This window comes from Hydractinia symbiolongicarpus, chromosome 12 (genome assembly GCF_029227915.1).
Source record: "Hydractinia symbiolongicarpus strain clone_291-10 chromosome 12, HSymV2.1, whole genome shotgun sequence".
NCBI classification, from domain to species: domain Eukaryota; kingdom Metazoa; phylum Cnidaria; class Hydrozoa; order Anthoathecata; family Hydractiniidae; genus Hydractinia; species Hydractinia symbiolongicarpus.
Genome location: NC_079886.1, coordinates 15492494 through 15507695, shown reverse-complemented (window position 1 = coordinate 15507695; position 15202 = coordinate 15492494). Strand labels below are relative to the sequence as shown.

General features: G+C 32.2%; 1 protein-coding gene across 6 annotated transcripts in view; it reads left to right on the top strand.

The window, feature by feature from the left end:
- Positions 1–15202, top strand: part of LOC130622701 (serine/threonine-protein kinase 11-interacting protein-like) — a 43932-nt gene that overhangs the window by 9002 nt on the left and 19728 nt on the right. For 3 of the 6 annotated variants that reach the window (XM_057438198.1, XM_057438197.1, XM_057438195.1), the window contains 8 exons: positions 3563–3637; positions 3861–3956; positions 4089–4199; positions 4784–4849; positions 5565–5694; positions 9943–10046; positions 14614–14703; positions 14793–14834. In XM_057438198.1, coding sequence (XP_057294181.1) covers positions 3563–3637; positions 3861–3956; positions 4089–4199; positions 4784–4849; positions 5565–5694; positions 9943–10046; positions 14614–14703; positions 14793–14834 — 714 coding nt within the window. The remainder of the gene's footprint in view (positions 1–3562; positions 3638–3860; positions 3957–4088; positions 4200–4783; positions 4850–5564; positions 5695–9942; positions 10047–14613; positions 14704–14792; positions 14835–15202) is intronic. The other 3 variants (XM_057438200.1, XM_057438199.1, XM_057438196.1) reach the window with 2 other exon arrangements.

Genomic DNA, 15202 nt, shown 5'->3' with positions numbered 1-15202 from the left:
AAAAAACAAAAGAACTTTACGAGTAACACAATGGTCTGTTAACAGACATAAGAACAGAGGAACAAGACAGCAATAACGTACATTAAAATACTAACATGTAACATAAAGTTAATGACGTGAAACATTTAACATAAAACTTAAGGCTATGAACACACAACAAAAAATAAAACTATACACACACTTCAATATAAACACGATCTTAAGGGATGCCTAGACGCTGGCATTGCTGTGCCTCAGCAGCAGCAACACTTACCTCGTTTATTTTTTTCCAAGTGAGGGTAGTTTTAGAAGTGTTTAAAACTTACATTTTACACATTTGTGATTTCAGAATTAGGATACTAATTTGACTTGGTAGGGAAAATTGGACTTTAAACTTTCCTTGGAATGTTCTTGCTTGTTTGTGTCACATTTTAAGCCTGTATCCTAGATTGTATTTAGTAAAAAAATTATTTAAAATTCTAAAATATAAGGTTGACAAAAGGGATAATATCCTAATTTTTAAATTTTGTATTCAGAGAATGTCACCTTCGTATTTTTTCAGGCAAATGAAATTGTCCAGTGATTTCGCTTATTCAAAAACATTTTTTTTCCTTAAAAGGATCACTTTACAAAACAATTTAAAAAATGGTTACTGACGTACTGGCTAGAAAAGAAGAAATGGCTGTGAAAATTTTATCCCAAAATGCTTGTCAAGTCGAACTTTAATAAGTGAAAACAATAAAAAAATTTTGTGAGGTCAAAAACAAGTTTTTTTGGTTTTATATTTTCACAAATCAACACTATTAAAGAATTCCATGGAGATTATTTTCTGTAAATAAACAATTTGAAAAATTCTGCAAGATTAATTTTCAAGACTTCGTGTAAGCAAGAAAACAAAATACCTGGTTTTAAGAACATTGAGACTGAGGTTTCGTTGAAAATTAGGCACATTTACAGCTGAAATGCAGACATTCTTTTAAGAAAAAGTATATTATTTTATTTTTATTTTTTTGGATAACATATATCAAAAGATACGCTCTTAAAATTTGCAATATTTTAACTTTTATGTCACACTACCACTACCAATACCCTCTTTATAACTGTGTTAACTACGATCATGTAAAACTGCCAGTTAATATCTAAAAGTCAGCATTTTGGTGATACATTCCTCAAGCTTGCATGTTAACAACCACCATCCCAAAATGTGCTCATAACTAATCTCGTTTTCATGTTATTCTGCATTTCCGCATGCATATTTCGCGGAACCAAATGGATATGAAAATAGGTCTATTGAACACGTTTTCTAACCAACGACCTCAGCCTGTTTCCTATAAAAATTATTATTATTTGCATTGTTTCCTCACAAAATAATTTTTTAATTTCTCCATGTTTTTTTTCATAAAAATTTTTCTTTAATTTTGCATTATTTCCTTAGACAATTATTCGTTAATTTTGTACTTTTCCATCAATAAATTATCCTTTAATTTCGCATTGTTTTCTCAAAAATTTATTCTTTAATCTTGCTGTTTCCTTTTTTTTAAAATTATTCTGACATACTGCGTAGAAAGAACTTAAGGGATCCCGAGGTACTTTTACAAGTTGGACTTACCTGAAAGATTTTCATAAGAAATTCCCAATTACATATTCACTTTTTGTTAAAAGTTCATGTAACCCCAGAGATCGTTTTTTAAATATTTGTTTTTCTTGCCGCCTTGATGGTCGCTTCGATCTTTTTGTTCGTTAAAAATTTCAGACTAGCTCCAGTCCTTTTTAGTGGCACGTGACCCTATTACGTAGTATTTCAGTAGCACTCACAAATTAATGACTTTCACTCGCTATTATTAATGACTTTCATAGCCAAAAATAATTAATATATTGTTGCAACAAAGTTAAAAAAATTCAACGTACTTTCCACATCGACCTCTGTACAAATGATTTGTTTTTTTTTAAAAAAAATAATTCAACATGATATACTAGCCGTCTAAGCAATAAAAAAAAATAACATATTAACAGCAGATATATGTGCATGATTTCTTTTATTTCAAATTTAAAAAAATTTATTTCAACAAACAGGTTGTAAAAATTACTGATCTATAACCTGGAAACCTATGTGGGGTATGATGCTCAAGTGAGCATTGCCAATCTTGTTCTCAGCAGTCCTTGGGGACGAGATTGCTGAAGTTACTCACTAGATGGATATATTTTTTATTAAAAAACTAGTTTTTAGCCCGTGGAAAAATCCACAGGTTCGCCCGTCCTTTTTATACCGCATTGCGTGCGACTCGCTACATGAAAGACGTATACGGGTATTTTAATATAGGTATTAAAAAATCAATAGAAAAGAATACTACTTTAATTCCTCCCACGATACAGAAAGAGCCAAAATTTGTTTTTTTCATGATATTCTTCCAATATGTAGCGCCAGCATCAACGTAGTCTAGTAAACTAAACCCATCATTTTGCCTTCCCTTTTGCGATAGCGCGCTAAAATAAGCAGGGTGACAAAAGAAGGACAGACATTGAAGCGCCGAAGCAAAAAAGAGAGACAGGTATCCTGTCTAACATCAACGCTGCTCTGCACCTCCGTGATTAGACCTTTTAAAAGCATACATCATACATTAATGTCCAACGAAACCCTCATAATTCACCCTTTTTAGCGTCGACAAATAACTGCTGTGGCTATATTCGCACACTGTGGCAGCAACCAAGTTTTTAAACTTAACAAAACACAAAAAATGATTTAGCTACCTCCTAAATAAAAAATATTTTTACCGGAGAAAAGCGAAGAAAATAAGAAATAAAATAATAATAGTTAATTGCGTAAATATTAAAGTTCAACGCAGAAAAAAATGGCATTTTATTTATATTTTAGCGTTTTCTGCAATGATTTAATCAAACTACACTGGTGACACAAACTGTTTTTAATGATGCAGTTAAAGCGCAAAACTAACTGTTTTCTTGCTAAGAGTTTGTTGTTCGTGCATTGCCGTAGGAGGCAACTGAACTATGCTCTGGAGAAACAAATACTTTTTTCCGTTGTTATATCTTCGGCTATTTTGTGCACGTCCGATCGCACAAGGGCTAGGGACTTTTTATGTGCGATTTTACCACGTCAAATAATTGCCGACAAGAAGGTACATGTTTTGAAAATATGTCGGTAATTACCTCCGCAAATGCCAAGTGCCGTCTAAAATTACAAAGGTTGTAACCGCCCCTAATCCTATTCGTGCTGGACAGGAGGGGTGATGCAGCTCCCTCTCCCTTCCCTCTTCAACTTTTTTCTTAACTTTTTATGGGCTTATAGTCACATCTTGATATTTTATTTGCCTTCCAATATTTATCCTTTCGAAATAAAAACCATACACAAATGTGTGACATGTTGAATAATCAGTAACTTTCACAACCTGCGTCTCAAATAAAAGTCACAAATGAGTCTTTAATAACTAGTAAGATAAATAAGATAAGTAACAATAATGTGGTATCACACAAATAAACCTTAAAACTAAATCAGTAAATTTGCTAATCAGTAATTATTATGTCAACTGTTTCTTGATGTTTCTATTATGTGTTAATTTTTTCTTAGCTACTTGCTGGCGCAGTTTCATCTGACTGTCCTCTTCTCAGCCTTCATTACTTTAAATCACTGCAGGTTTTGGAGGTTAGTGTAGCATTTTCCACATTTTTATTGCATCTATTTCAAGAATTTGATGTCCTAGAGCACACTCATAGGTATTTAAAAAGAGCTGAATTTGTTATTTTTATTGCCATTTTGGTTTATGACACATTTTTAGATGGTTGCGATTAGTGTGTATTAGAAAACAAAGATTATTGTGCATATATATTATGCTTTGTTTTCTCTCAACCAATTTATGTTGTTATAGATAAGAAAAATACCCATTCGTTACATAAAGAATCTGCATGCAATCAGACGACAGTTAAGAATGTTAATTTGTTGTCGGTCTACAAATTCTGTTTTCGTAAGTCAAATACTGAAAAAATTTTTTTTTTAGTGATAGCTTAGTGGTTAGTATTGCTGGAGTCTTCGTGATAGGTAGCTTGTGTTGGACTTTAAATTTACTTTTTGTATTTGTTGGATACTAACTTTTTAGGAAGTTGTAAAACAATTTGGGCAAGATCAAGGAGATGTGTTTATTTTGCCATTACTATCTGTTCTTGATTTGAGTTACAACAATATTGCAGACTTGCAAGATGATGCTTTGGTAAAGTTTTTTCACTTTTGAATGCTTGGGCAGAACGTTGGCAGCTTTAATGATACTGTTCATACAACCTGTTGAGTATGTGTCTGTTGGGCCTTGAACACCTCAAAATTTATCTGATGATGACCTCGAAAACCCTTAATATACGTCATTTCATGGAAAAAAGTTGAAAACCTTGAAAAAATTTTATTATTTTTAAAAACATTTCTGTCTGATTATACTGTTTTTATACTGTTTTTAATTTTCTATATTTTGTGGGTTGAATGTTCAATACTGCCTTTTTCTGATATATCACTTTGTTGGTTACTTAAGTATTTTTTGCTTGTGTCAAGGCCTTAAAATATCAGAAACATTATAGTGAAAAACCTAGAAAAACAGGAGAAAAAAGGAGCAGAAAACCCTTTAAATTGTTAAAAAGAAATTGCCTGACTCCTGCGCTACAGATTTCTTTTAATTACTTATATACGTTTGGGGATTTTAAATGCAAATATACAATGGCTTTTTTGTTAGCTAAAGCTCTACTACTTGTTAGATTCGTACAGGATATTTTTTAGTTATTATTGACATTAATATGGATTACATTTTAGAAATTACTCCCTGCTTTAGAATCTCTTAACTTGAGTTACAATTGTCTGACATGTGCTGATTCTGTGGTAAGTTTAAAGTGAAAAAAAGGAACACTGTTGCTATATGGAAAGGCCTTTTTCCTTCTTTCTTGTGAAATCTGGCAGTAACACCAATTTCATAAAAAATTAGTATGTGTAAGGCGGTAAATTTTCATTATTATACATCATTCATTCAGGGACCAGTATTTTTTGACTAGTGATGTATTCAGACTGTTTTTTGAGATACTGCTGTCATTATATATCTGTTTTGACACTTTAGGGAGTTATGACGTTTAGTACTCAACTCAATTAAAATCCATCATATTAGTTGGCCCTTTTTACAGAAAAAATAGAGCAGAAAACTTGCTGAGCCTTAAAAATAATGAAAGTACTAAATAGTAATTATTAGGTGTAACAAGGTTGAATTAGTTTAAACAAAGCAAAATGCATTTTGGGCATTAAAATGTGTGCACCGTATTGGCAAATGGATTTGCAATTTCTAGAATGGTCCTTTTACACACAGCTGCATGTCAAACAATCATGTTACTGATTAAAATTGTTTTACCTTATTCGACTTAAATTTCGCACATATACTAATTTTTACACAGTGAAAAAAAATCTATTTCGCACATGTTAATTTTTCAATATATTTGTGTGTATTAATTTAAACTATTAAACCACTAACAAGGATAGATGTAAAATTCTTGGTTTTACACAAAGTGTTTTTGCAAACAGTAGAATTGTGTTTTCACGTGTATTTTAGTCTATGCCATCTGTTAGCTATTTGAATCTTGGATATAACGCCATCTTGAATGTTCCAGTCTTACCATCAAAATTGTCTCACACGTTAACTAACTTGATACTGCGTAATAACAACCTCACAACTTTACAAGGTGAGGTTGTACATTTTTATTTTCATCATGTATTTCTATTATTTTTATATTTATCATGTATTTGTATTATTGTTATTTGATTATAAACTCTTCAGTTTCTATGATACATATGGTTTTGTCCTTAAAATTCTGATAAACTGTAGAATGCAAGCTAGACACCTCATGAACAGTAAAGGACTGTTACTTCTTCCAATTACTTTTAACAGCAGAAATAAAAAAAATAACTGGGACCTAGCACGCTGGATGTAGCTATACAGGATAACTGTAACCCTTTTGCAGTTACAAAGATATGTTTTCTCAAACATTAGTCAACCTGTTTACATAATATAAAAGACAGACAAAAATTCCATTAGTTAACCCTATTTCTCCCAGGAAGAAGAAGGTAGGGGCGGATTCTGCCTCTTCCTTGCCGGTTTTTTTTTAATAACTTTTTGGCTATGAGTTTTCATATTTGTGAGACACCTATATACCAAATTTTTAGGTTTCGAACCTCTCACAGCCTTAGGTCTGTTTTCCATGCTAGCATGGGTTAGACTGGGTATGTTAATGACCCTCTTCCAATCTAATCTAGACAGTGTTAGATCTAAACTCAAATTCCTCTGCATCAAATCAGTATTACCTCCTGCCCAGTCAACCTCTAGGCTTTGCCCCAAGAACTATTAAGACTCCACACTTTCTTACCCAATAATCCTCCTCCATTCTCTCCAAGTGTCCCAATAAACTCAATCTTCTATCTGGATAACATCTTTAATGCTACGGATACTTAGCCTGCTTCTTAGCTCATCTGAACTCTTTCTATCTCTCAGACTGGCATTACACATTCACGTAACCATTCTCATATAATTCCTTTCTAAATGGCCAAGATCTTCATGCCTCACTGCCAATGCCTTACTGCCGTACAAGTAACCGCTTTTTACACAGGCCTCATACAACTAAAATTACCCCATAAATTTCTATGAAGTCCTTATAATCAGGAAAATTTAATAATTTTTGTTAGGAATATCCTTACAACTTGGTACCAACTTTATTTAACAAAGGCAATCATTTAGCAGAGAATTAGGACATGTGACTAACTCGATTTCCAGATTTTTTTCAAATTCACCTGAGAATCAGAAAAATTCTGGTTTTTCGGGCGATTTTTTTTATGCGGTTTATGTTAGACTGAAAAATATGTTATTAGCCTACCAAAAGCGTTAATCAGATTGTAAAATTCGTTGTTGAACTGAATTTTAAGAAGAGTGGTATTTTAGACAAATTTCGAAATTTGAATGACGTCACAAGTAGTTATGACGTATTAAGTGTGCCAAGTTTGAAAAGTTATGGAGGGGGTGGGGAAATCAAAATTATTAATAAGTCAAAATTAAGACTTCCTCAAAATTTACCACGGTAGGTAAAATTTTGATAACTAATATTATTATTCAGCACCGACCACTTACTGTCATTCTGCATAGGGTCTTTGATTGGAATAAAAATACAAGCTGTCAAGCTGGACATATTTAATATATTAGCCAGGGGACCTGGCTTCGCACGCCGGGGTAAGCCATAAGTAAAAGTGTTACTCAGCAGTTAAAAACCCTGTGGTGCAATTAATATACATTTATGCTTAATACCCTTTTAGCAGTGTAAAACCCGTTGTTACCCGTGATAGCAAAAAAAATTAGTCAATATTATTTTATTTTACAGAATAAGTTTCATTAAACGTTAACAAATTAATCATGACACTGGACTGAGCACTTAGTACAGGTAAATTGTGTCACACATGCGTATAGGCGTAAGTCTTTTCCCAAAAAAACTTATTACAACTTGAATTTAAATAAAAAAACATACAAAACAGCCCGTTGTTAACACCAGGTCAAACGTTTATTAGAGGTAAATCTTGTCACACATGAGCGTAATATAATTTTTCAACTCTATCACAACGGTTTAAATAAAATCACAGGAAACAGCCCATCATTGCTTTGTCCAGCTAAAAAAAATTACTTTGCCCAATTTTCATGACAGTATTAAAATGTGTAGTTACATAACTATGTTTAGCATCATATAATTATTAAATAGGAAATTTATTGTAGCTAGCTAAAAACTGCATTTGGCTACTTTCACTTTTTAGCCAGAACTAGCTCAAGAGCTAGCTAGCTAGATAGCCACAACCCCAACATAAAAATAAATATTGACATACCAAACTGAATAAAAACTTAAAATGATGGGAATAAATACAGCTAGCTATAGCTAGCTAGCTAGCTTTAGCAGAAATGCTGCCTTGAAATCTCCATTCCTAGCTAAAATCCTAAAATTGGTTTGTTTAAGATTAATACATGGCTAGAGAACATGAGAAATATAAAGGGGTGAAAACTTAAGATGTAGCTAAGTGCTTCAAAGAAAATGGGGAAAGATTGAGAACAGATTAAGTGTGTAAAACCAATGTAAAACCAATTCGTCCTCGTGGCCCTGTGGTTGTGATATTCTGGTGATCCGGTGGACACTCCGGCCTGAAATGAAACGCCAGGCTGTGCAAACACGCAAAACGGATAAGGTTTCTGATTGGTTAATGAAGTTAAAGTCCGGTGCAAAAGGGTTGACAGGCTTATTACTCTGGATTAATAGTCTGGATTAGTTGTCGGGGTGGCTAGATCGAAAAAAAGTCGATTTTTTGCAGTGGTAAAAAGGGACATGACTTTAAAAAGATGTATAAAAAGGTTGCTAGAAAGATGAAAAGGTGACGAAAAAAACAAATATTATGGTTGTTTTAGCATTGTTGTTGCGTGGTAAAAGGGAAGCAGTGATGCGCAGCTAAGCTACCATTTTGCGTGACAGACAGACGTATACGGGTATTAGCATATTATTTATTGATAAAGCTGTGTACCCACTTTTAAATTGCTATGCCAAGTTCATAGAACACCCAAAGTACTTTTTTGGCCATTTTTACAGAGTTGGCAAAAAGCATAAACTCTCAAATTTTCCACTACTTTTTCAGATGCGTAGATTAGGTAAGCAGCATTTAACATGTGTTATTTGTACCCTAATGAATACCCTTTACAGAAGAATCCACCTCAGAGCTCACAAAGGCCCCTAAACTTTAAGGGAAATGGCCATGCTGATGTCAGCAAGAATTAGCATATTTTGAGAGTTATGATCCCAAGTCCTCATAAACATTGATAAGTGAACCGTGACAACTTCAAATTGTGTGAATCTAGTATGGAGATGTCCTATATAACTACTTGTGGGGACAAAACTTTGAAAATTTGCAACTTTAGTTGGTTCTGGAACTCAATCACTTTATTTTGAGGAGGCTAGATGGTGGTTGATACTATGAGTAACATACCATTAGAGCTGCCATTTTTTAAGAAACCTGCATTACTCACAGCTACCATCTTTGTCTCACAAGACAGACGGACGGACGGACGGACGGACGGACGGACGGACGGCATTATAATATAGACTAGTTGTCAGCCTGTGGAAAAATCCATGGGGTTGTCTCTCTTTAATATATCGCATTTTGTGTTTCCGTAACAGACAGAAAAACAGATAGACAACAGCTATTATTATAGAGATAGCCAGCTAGCTGCAGGCTTTGATACTCACTTATAAATCTACATCTGTAGTCAATATCTTAAAATTGTTTGTTTAACATTTCTATGAGGCTAGAAAATGTGACAATATATTTTTCTTAACCTCTTGTCTTTTAGGTGAACAAAAATGTAAACAAACAGAAAAAATGCCTGAAAAGTAGTTTAAAAAACTCCAATCTTGTGAAAATGCGAGTAGTGTTCTTAGAAGTATCGCAAAGCAAGAAAATAAAGCAAACACTTCAGAAACTTTCCTTTCTTTAGCACTAAAAGTTGCTTTGTTCTTCTTGCCAAATTTCGGACTGCTTTCACAGGAACGCAAAAAGCGTTGCTAAGGAATCTAAAGAGCTAGTTTCTGATTGGTCATTTATCTAAAAGTCTGCTACTGATCGGTCCTTTATTTTGAGGGAACTTGTCCCTGCAAGAACGGGGGCACAATGGGTTTCTCTTTCCTGCTGTAGGGGTTCGTGTGCGGTAAACAAGTTTAAAAACAGATAGACAACAGCTATTATGAAAGAGATGTTCATTGTGCCAATTTAATATTGGATGGCCACTATAGAACCTGTTATATTAGCATGGGATGAAGGCAAATCATGCATATAATTCGACTTTGAATACATATTCTTTCAAAACTGAGTTCTTCTTAGTAGAATACTTTCAAATATTTTTTTATTTTTTTATTCAGGTATGCAGTTATTTACAAGCTTGGTACTGTTAGATTTGACAGCAAATTGTGTAATTGATTTTCAGGAGTTGGCTCCACTAGCTTATTTAGAAAAACTTCTCACAGTAAGTTGTTTTCTATTTTACCTTTGGCAGTGCTACACAGAAATGATGCTTTTATGTTTGAAAATATTTAATGTTAGCCACTGCAAAGCATCATTAGACTGATTGCATAGATTATTTTACTAACATAATAGTATCGCCTAACAGTAAGAGAAATATCTATTGGAAATTATTGCTTGTTATAACAAATTTTATTGTTGCATAAATTATAAACTCATTTTCATGTAGTTTTTACTCCAGGAAACTGTATCGCTTTTTCTTTCCAAAACTAACTTTGTAACAAAATTAGTAGTTTCATGTATGTTTTTTTGTAGTTGTTTTTATCCAGAAAATTTTGTGTCAGCACAGAGATGAAGAGGGGACACAGTGTTACCCAAGGAGCCCTGGATATGAGGTTGTTTATAAGGAACACAATGCTGAGATACAATACGTCCTTTTAACTGCTAACTGAATATGTATTTAGAACATTAATAATTTTTTAATTTTTCAAGGCTCTTTCTAATTGTAAAGATAAAAAGCCTTTAACCTTATTGAAAATGAAAGTATACACTCTTTAATAAGCTTTAGCCCAGTGCTAAAGTTGCTTCTTTTTTAACATTTTAAGCACTAAGTGTTAAGCAACAGATTTAAATTTCCATATTTAGTAAAAGCACATGTTTTTTTTCTCTGAAAATAATTCTTTAATTTGCATTGTTTCCTCATAAAAATATTCTTTTATTTTGCTTTTTTTAAGTTTTCCAAACTTGGATCATATCACGATGACGTCATTACAATACCTTTAAAGCCCAATATGTATTCAATTGTTTGTCAAAATAGCATGATCCTATACATTTTCTTAATCAATATTACAAGCTATAAACAATAGCAACAACAAAATTTTAAACCATTATATCTCCTTAATCGTCCGTTGACAACACACATGATCCTATACATTGTTTCGCTTAGCATTTCAGATTCCACACAATACATGGAATGGGTAAAAAATTTTCTTCATTGCTAATGCCATCAAAATTTAAATGATGGATCTTTTACATTGGTTCTCTGCCTGAGTGGGTTTTTCCATGGGCTAAACGACTTGTTTTATATTATCATGCAAAGTAAAATCCTAATGCAAACAACCAACAAAGGGTTTTGTCCACAAGGAAGAATATACACATTGTATGGCTAAAGTGGACTGTCATTTGCTGTTATAGAAAATGACTAAAACTTTCTGAAAGAAAAATGCCTTACAAAAATGCGCAATAACTAGGAATGCAAATACTCTCCTCACGATATGTTACAATTTATAATATATCATGAGGAGATTATTTTAAATTATAATTTATAGAGGTTCAATTTTTTCTAAAATTTAAATGGTGCTGCTTTTGTAGACAATGTTCAGTTTTTGGACCAATTATTTAAGTATTACTATTTTTTCAAAATCCAAAAAAAAATGTCACTTTTTAGTATTCATTTAAGTTACTGTGCAAAAAATCAGAAAACGTAATGAGCGGAACCAGAGAAAAGTTGTGATGTATGGATGGACATTAAAGGGAACCCAAGGTATAAAATGATGTTGGACTTATATTATAGAGCTTAAAAAGTTAGCTAACAAGTCTTTTTAAATTTTTTAAAAAGCTCTTTTCGGTCTCAAGATATTCACATTTAAAGAATTTATGCTGCATGAATTATGATGTCATATTTCAGTAATGGCAAATTTGGACATTTTCTTTCATCAGTAAATTTAGACCTGTTAAGGGGTGTGCATTCAAACTTTATTAATGCATAAATATTATGAAGATTAATTGATTAGCATAAATTTTTTTGCCAAAATGACACTGGCTTGCTCGTCCCAGGCCTCTTATTTTTTGAGAACGAAAAGACTGGTTAGCTAACTTTTTAAGCCCTATAATAAAGACCAACATCATTTTATACCTCGGGTGCCCTTTAATTCATAGGTGATTTTGCTATAATGTGTGACCAAAAAGAAGAGGCTAAATTTATTTTTTTGGTTAAAATATATTACCATACATATAATTCATAAGTGGATCATGGAAACCATCAAGCTTTTTGTATCAAAAAAACTATTCTCCCCCAATACCATTTTTTTAAATTTAAAGGAATATGTTATGCCTAAAAATTGAGTATCAAAATATCAGATTTCTGATGATGCCATTCCCATAAATGAATACAGGATTGCACTTCAAGAAACAGAAAAAAAATATTGACAAAAAGTTATGTAATTTAACAGGTGTGGGAAAAATTAGTTGCAGAATGTGTAAATATATTGTGTAAATTGTCTGAAACTGAAATTTTTAATACTGCAATTTTCTGCAATATAAGGAAATCTTCAGGCATGCATGAATCTTGGGACAGGACTTGTACTTTCCATTACCCTTATTGTATGTTGTGTGGTTTGTGGTTGTGGTTTGTGTTTTGGCTTTAAGTGGCACAAAACAAACAATTTGGCCGTATAAGTTCACATTAAAGGAGAGGCGAACAGCCGTGACACGGCTGCTGATTGAAAATTCATGATGCCTGAGATAATTTCAAAGACCAGATCCGCTTGTCTGGAATATCCCGTAAAATCTTGACAATTGTTTAGTTTTTGTAATATTTAGTTAGCAAAAAATGGTTTTGCTGAAAGGTTTGCTATTTTTATATCAAGGGGTAATAATTTAAAGTTGCTTGTTTAGAAAAGGTGAATTTGTGGCTTAAAACTTTGCAGCACAACAACACGTTATTATACTCACATTATACCCTGAAAATCTCTTCATTAGAAGTTTATTACAAAATACAAGTTTTTACTTTTATCCCCGAATGCTAAATCATTCATTTTATGGTTCAGTATTTTTACACATTTGCCAAACTGGTGGTTATTCAGAAACAATATTAGATACATTGTGATGGCCACGCTTCGATGATCACACTGTTTTTTTAAAAATAATACACAAGTTAAAGATCAAAATAGAAAATATCCTATTAATTGAATAACACGACGAAAATATTTTTGTTTTTATTACGAAATAACGGAAAGTTCGAATTAAGCGACATTCGAATTACCGAACGTCTACTGTATGCTATTAGTTGAATAGCATACATACAATACCTGACTTTTTTCTTCTTCTAATTGTTCTTGGATTTTTTTTACTTTTCACGACACTGTACCGTGTAGTCCCCGTAATGCCCAGAGCGTCAGGAACCCGGGCTATTAGTTGAATAACACGACGAAAATATTTTTATTTTTATTACTGAACTTAGTAAACTAATTCATGAGTAAAGATAAAAAAATAAGGATTTGTAAACAAAGCTGAAACCGCCATATTGCATATTCGTTTTGTTGTTGAAAGTTTCCGGTCTGTGTATTTATCAAATTTGGCGCCATCTCATCACAGCAAACTTCATCGTTCGTAGTTGGATGTATGTTGTAAAAGGCGAACCAAATTACGAAAAGAATATTATTTTTGGCTGTGAAAGATGTTTATAAAGTTCCAAGAAGTATTAACGAAGGTTATAAAATGCTGGCACTGCGATTGTATGTAAAATATTCTTGATTATCTTGATTTAAAGGTCTTATTTTTAATCTTTATTGGTAAGTACATCTCAAACTTGCTTCTTTTTTGCCCACACAGCCAAAACTTTGTAAAAATGTTGCTAGGAAGGAATATGGATATTTATTTATAAAACATAGTTGTGTGTCGTTATAGTAGTTATTTTATTAGGTTTTGGGATTTAGACATTCCTTAATTTTTGCAACTCACAAACAAAATTTTAATATTTAAGGTAATCAGAAAGACAATGCGGATACAAAAAGAAACTTGTTTCTTACTTGCCATATAATAATTCAATAAGGTTTTTGTCCTAGCGCAACTAGTGTGACTAAAAAGAATCTAAAATAAAAAGGGTCTGGACAGGACAGCATGTTTACAGCATTCACTATTTTTCAGAGCACAAAAAAATAAAAGAGACTAATTAAACTAGTATTTTATTTTTTACAGCGATCAAGCAAATTATATTCAAAATTCTAAAAGAATATAAATACAATTTTAAAAAAACAGCAAGCAAACTTGATTTGCAAACTATTTAATCGACGAACATGCAAAAAAGCTATAAAATTTATGGGTTAGCCATATTGCGCTTTTATTGATATTGGCAAAGAAAACAAATCAAGTTAGTGATATTTATAGCTTAGCCATACAGCCTTATCGCTAATCAATTTCTATTTAACGATAATTTTATTGTTTCTTCATCTAATTAGCGCTAAATACCTATCAATAGTTATAGCTTGTTACCAAATTCCCTGAAATCGTCACATATTAGTTCGGCAAATTACTTGTACTAAAATGTTTCTATATTTTTTTTGTTTGTCTATTGTGTTGGTCAATTGTTTTATTGTATAAAAAATTGTAGAAATTATGTAAGTTAACATTTTTATATATCTATGTAATCAATCTGATGATCTGTAGCAGTGGTTCAGTGAAGTGTCACTGAATGACAAAAAAAATATGTTTTCTCTTCTCGTCTTAATTTTTTTGCATTAAAGGTTATGCCTAATATTTATCATTTAATGCTAACATTTAATTTTTTTTAGTTATCTCTGATTGATAATCCTATTTGCTACAACAGGAATTACCGCCTTTACACTATACGAAAGTTATCTCCTGTCAAAAGAATAAGAAAGGTTTGTTAAAGCCCTCTTCATATAAGTGAACATTGTGGTTGTAAAGTAAGTGTCTTGAAAAGAAATTCAACATTCTTTTTATGTTTTAGATAACTTTAGATGGAAAGGAACTGGATTATCTTGATCAATGTGTAAGTTCGATTGTTTATGATTTTTCATTTCATTAAGTTTTTAGAATTAGTTCACTTTAGAACATGTTATTTTTCTACAGATTTCTTGTTTTTCATAAGAATAATGCAGAAATGATAGAAAAGTAGGCATGCATCTCAAGAGACAAATCGTACTGAAGTACATTTATAAACATGAGTGCTTTCTAAAAAATATACAAAGGCTTCAATTTTTATCATAACATGCATCATTACAGTGCCTATTGATAAACTTCATATCAGAAAATTAATTCCCTGCCTACTAAGATTTTGGTAGGCAGGTATTTGTATTTCTGTTTATTCTTTTGTTACCTGAGATCTTGGTCTGAAATTATGGTAAATGTACTGAAAAA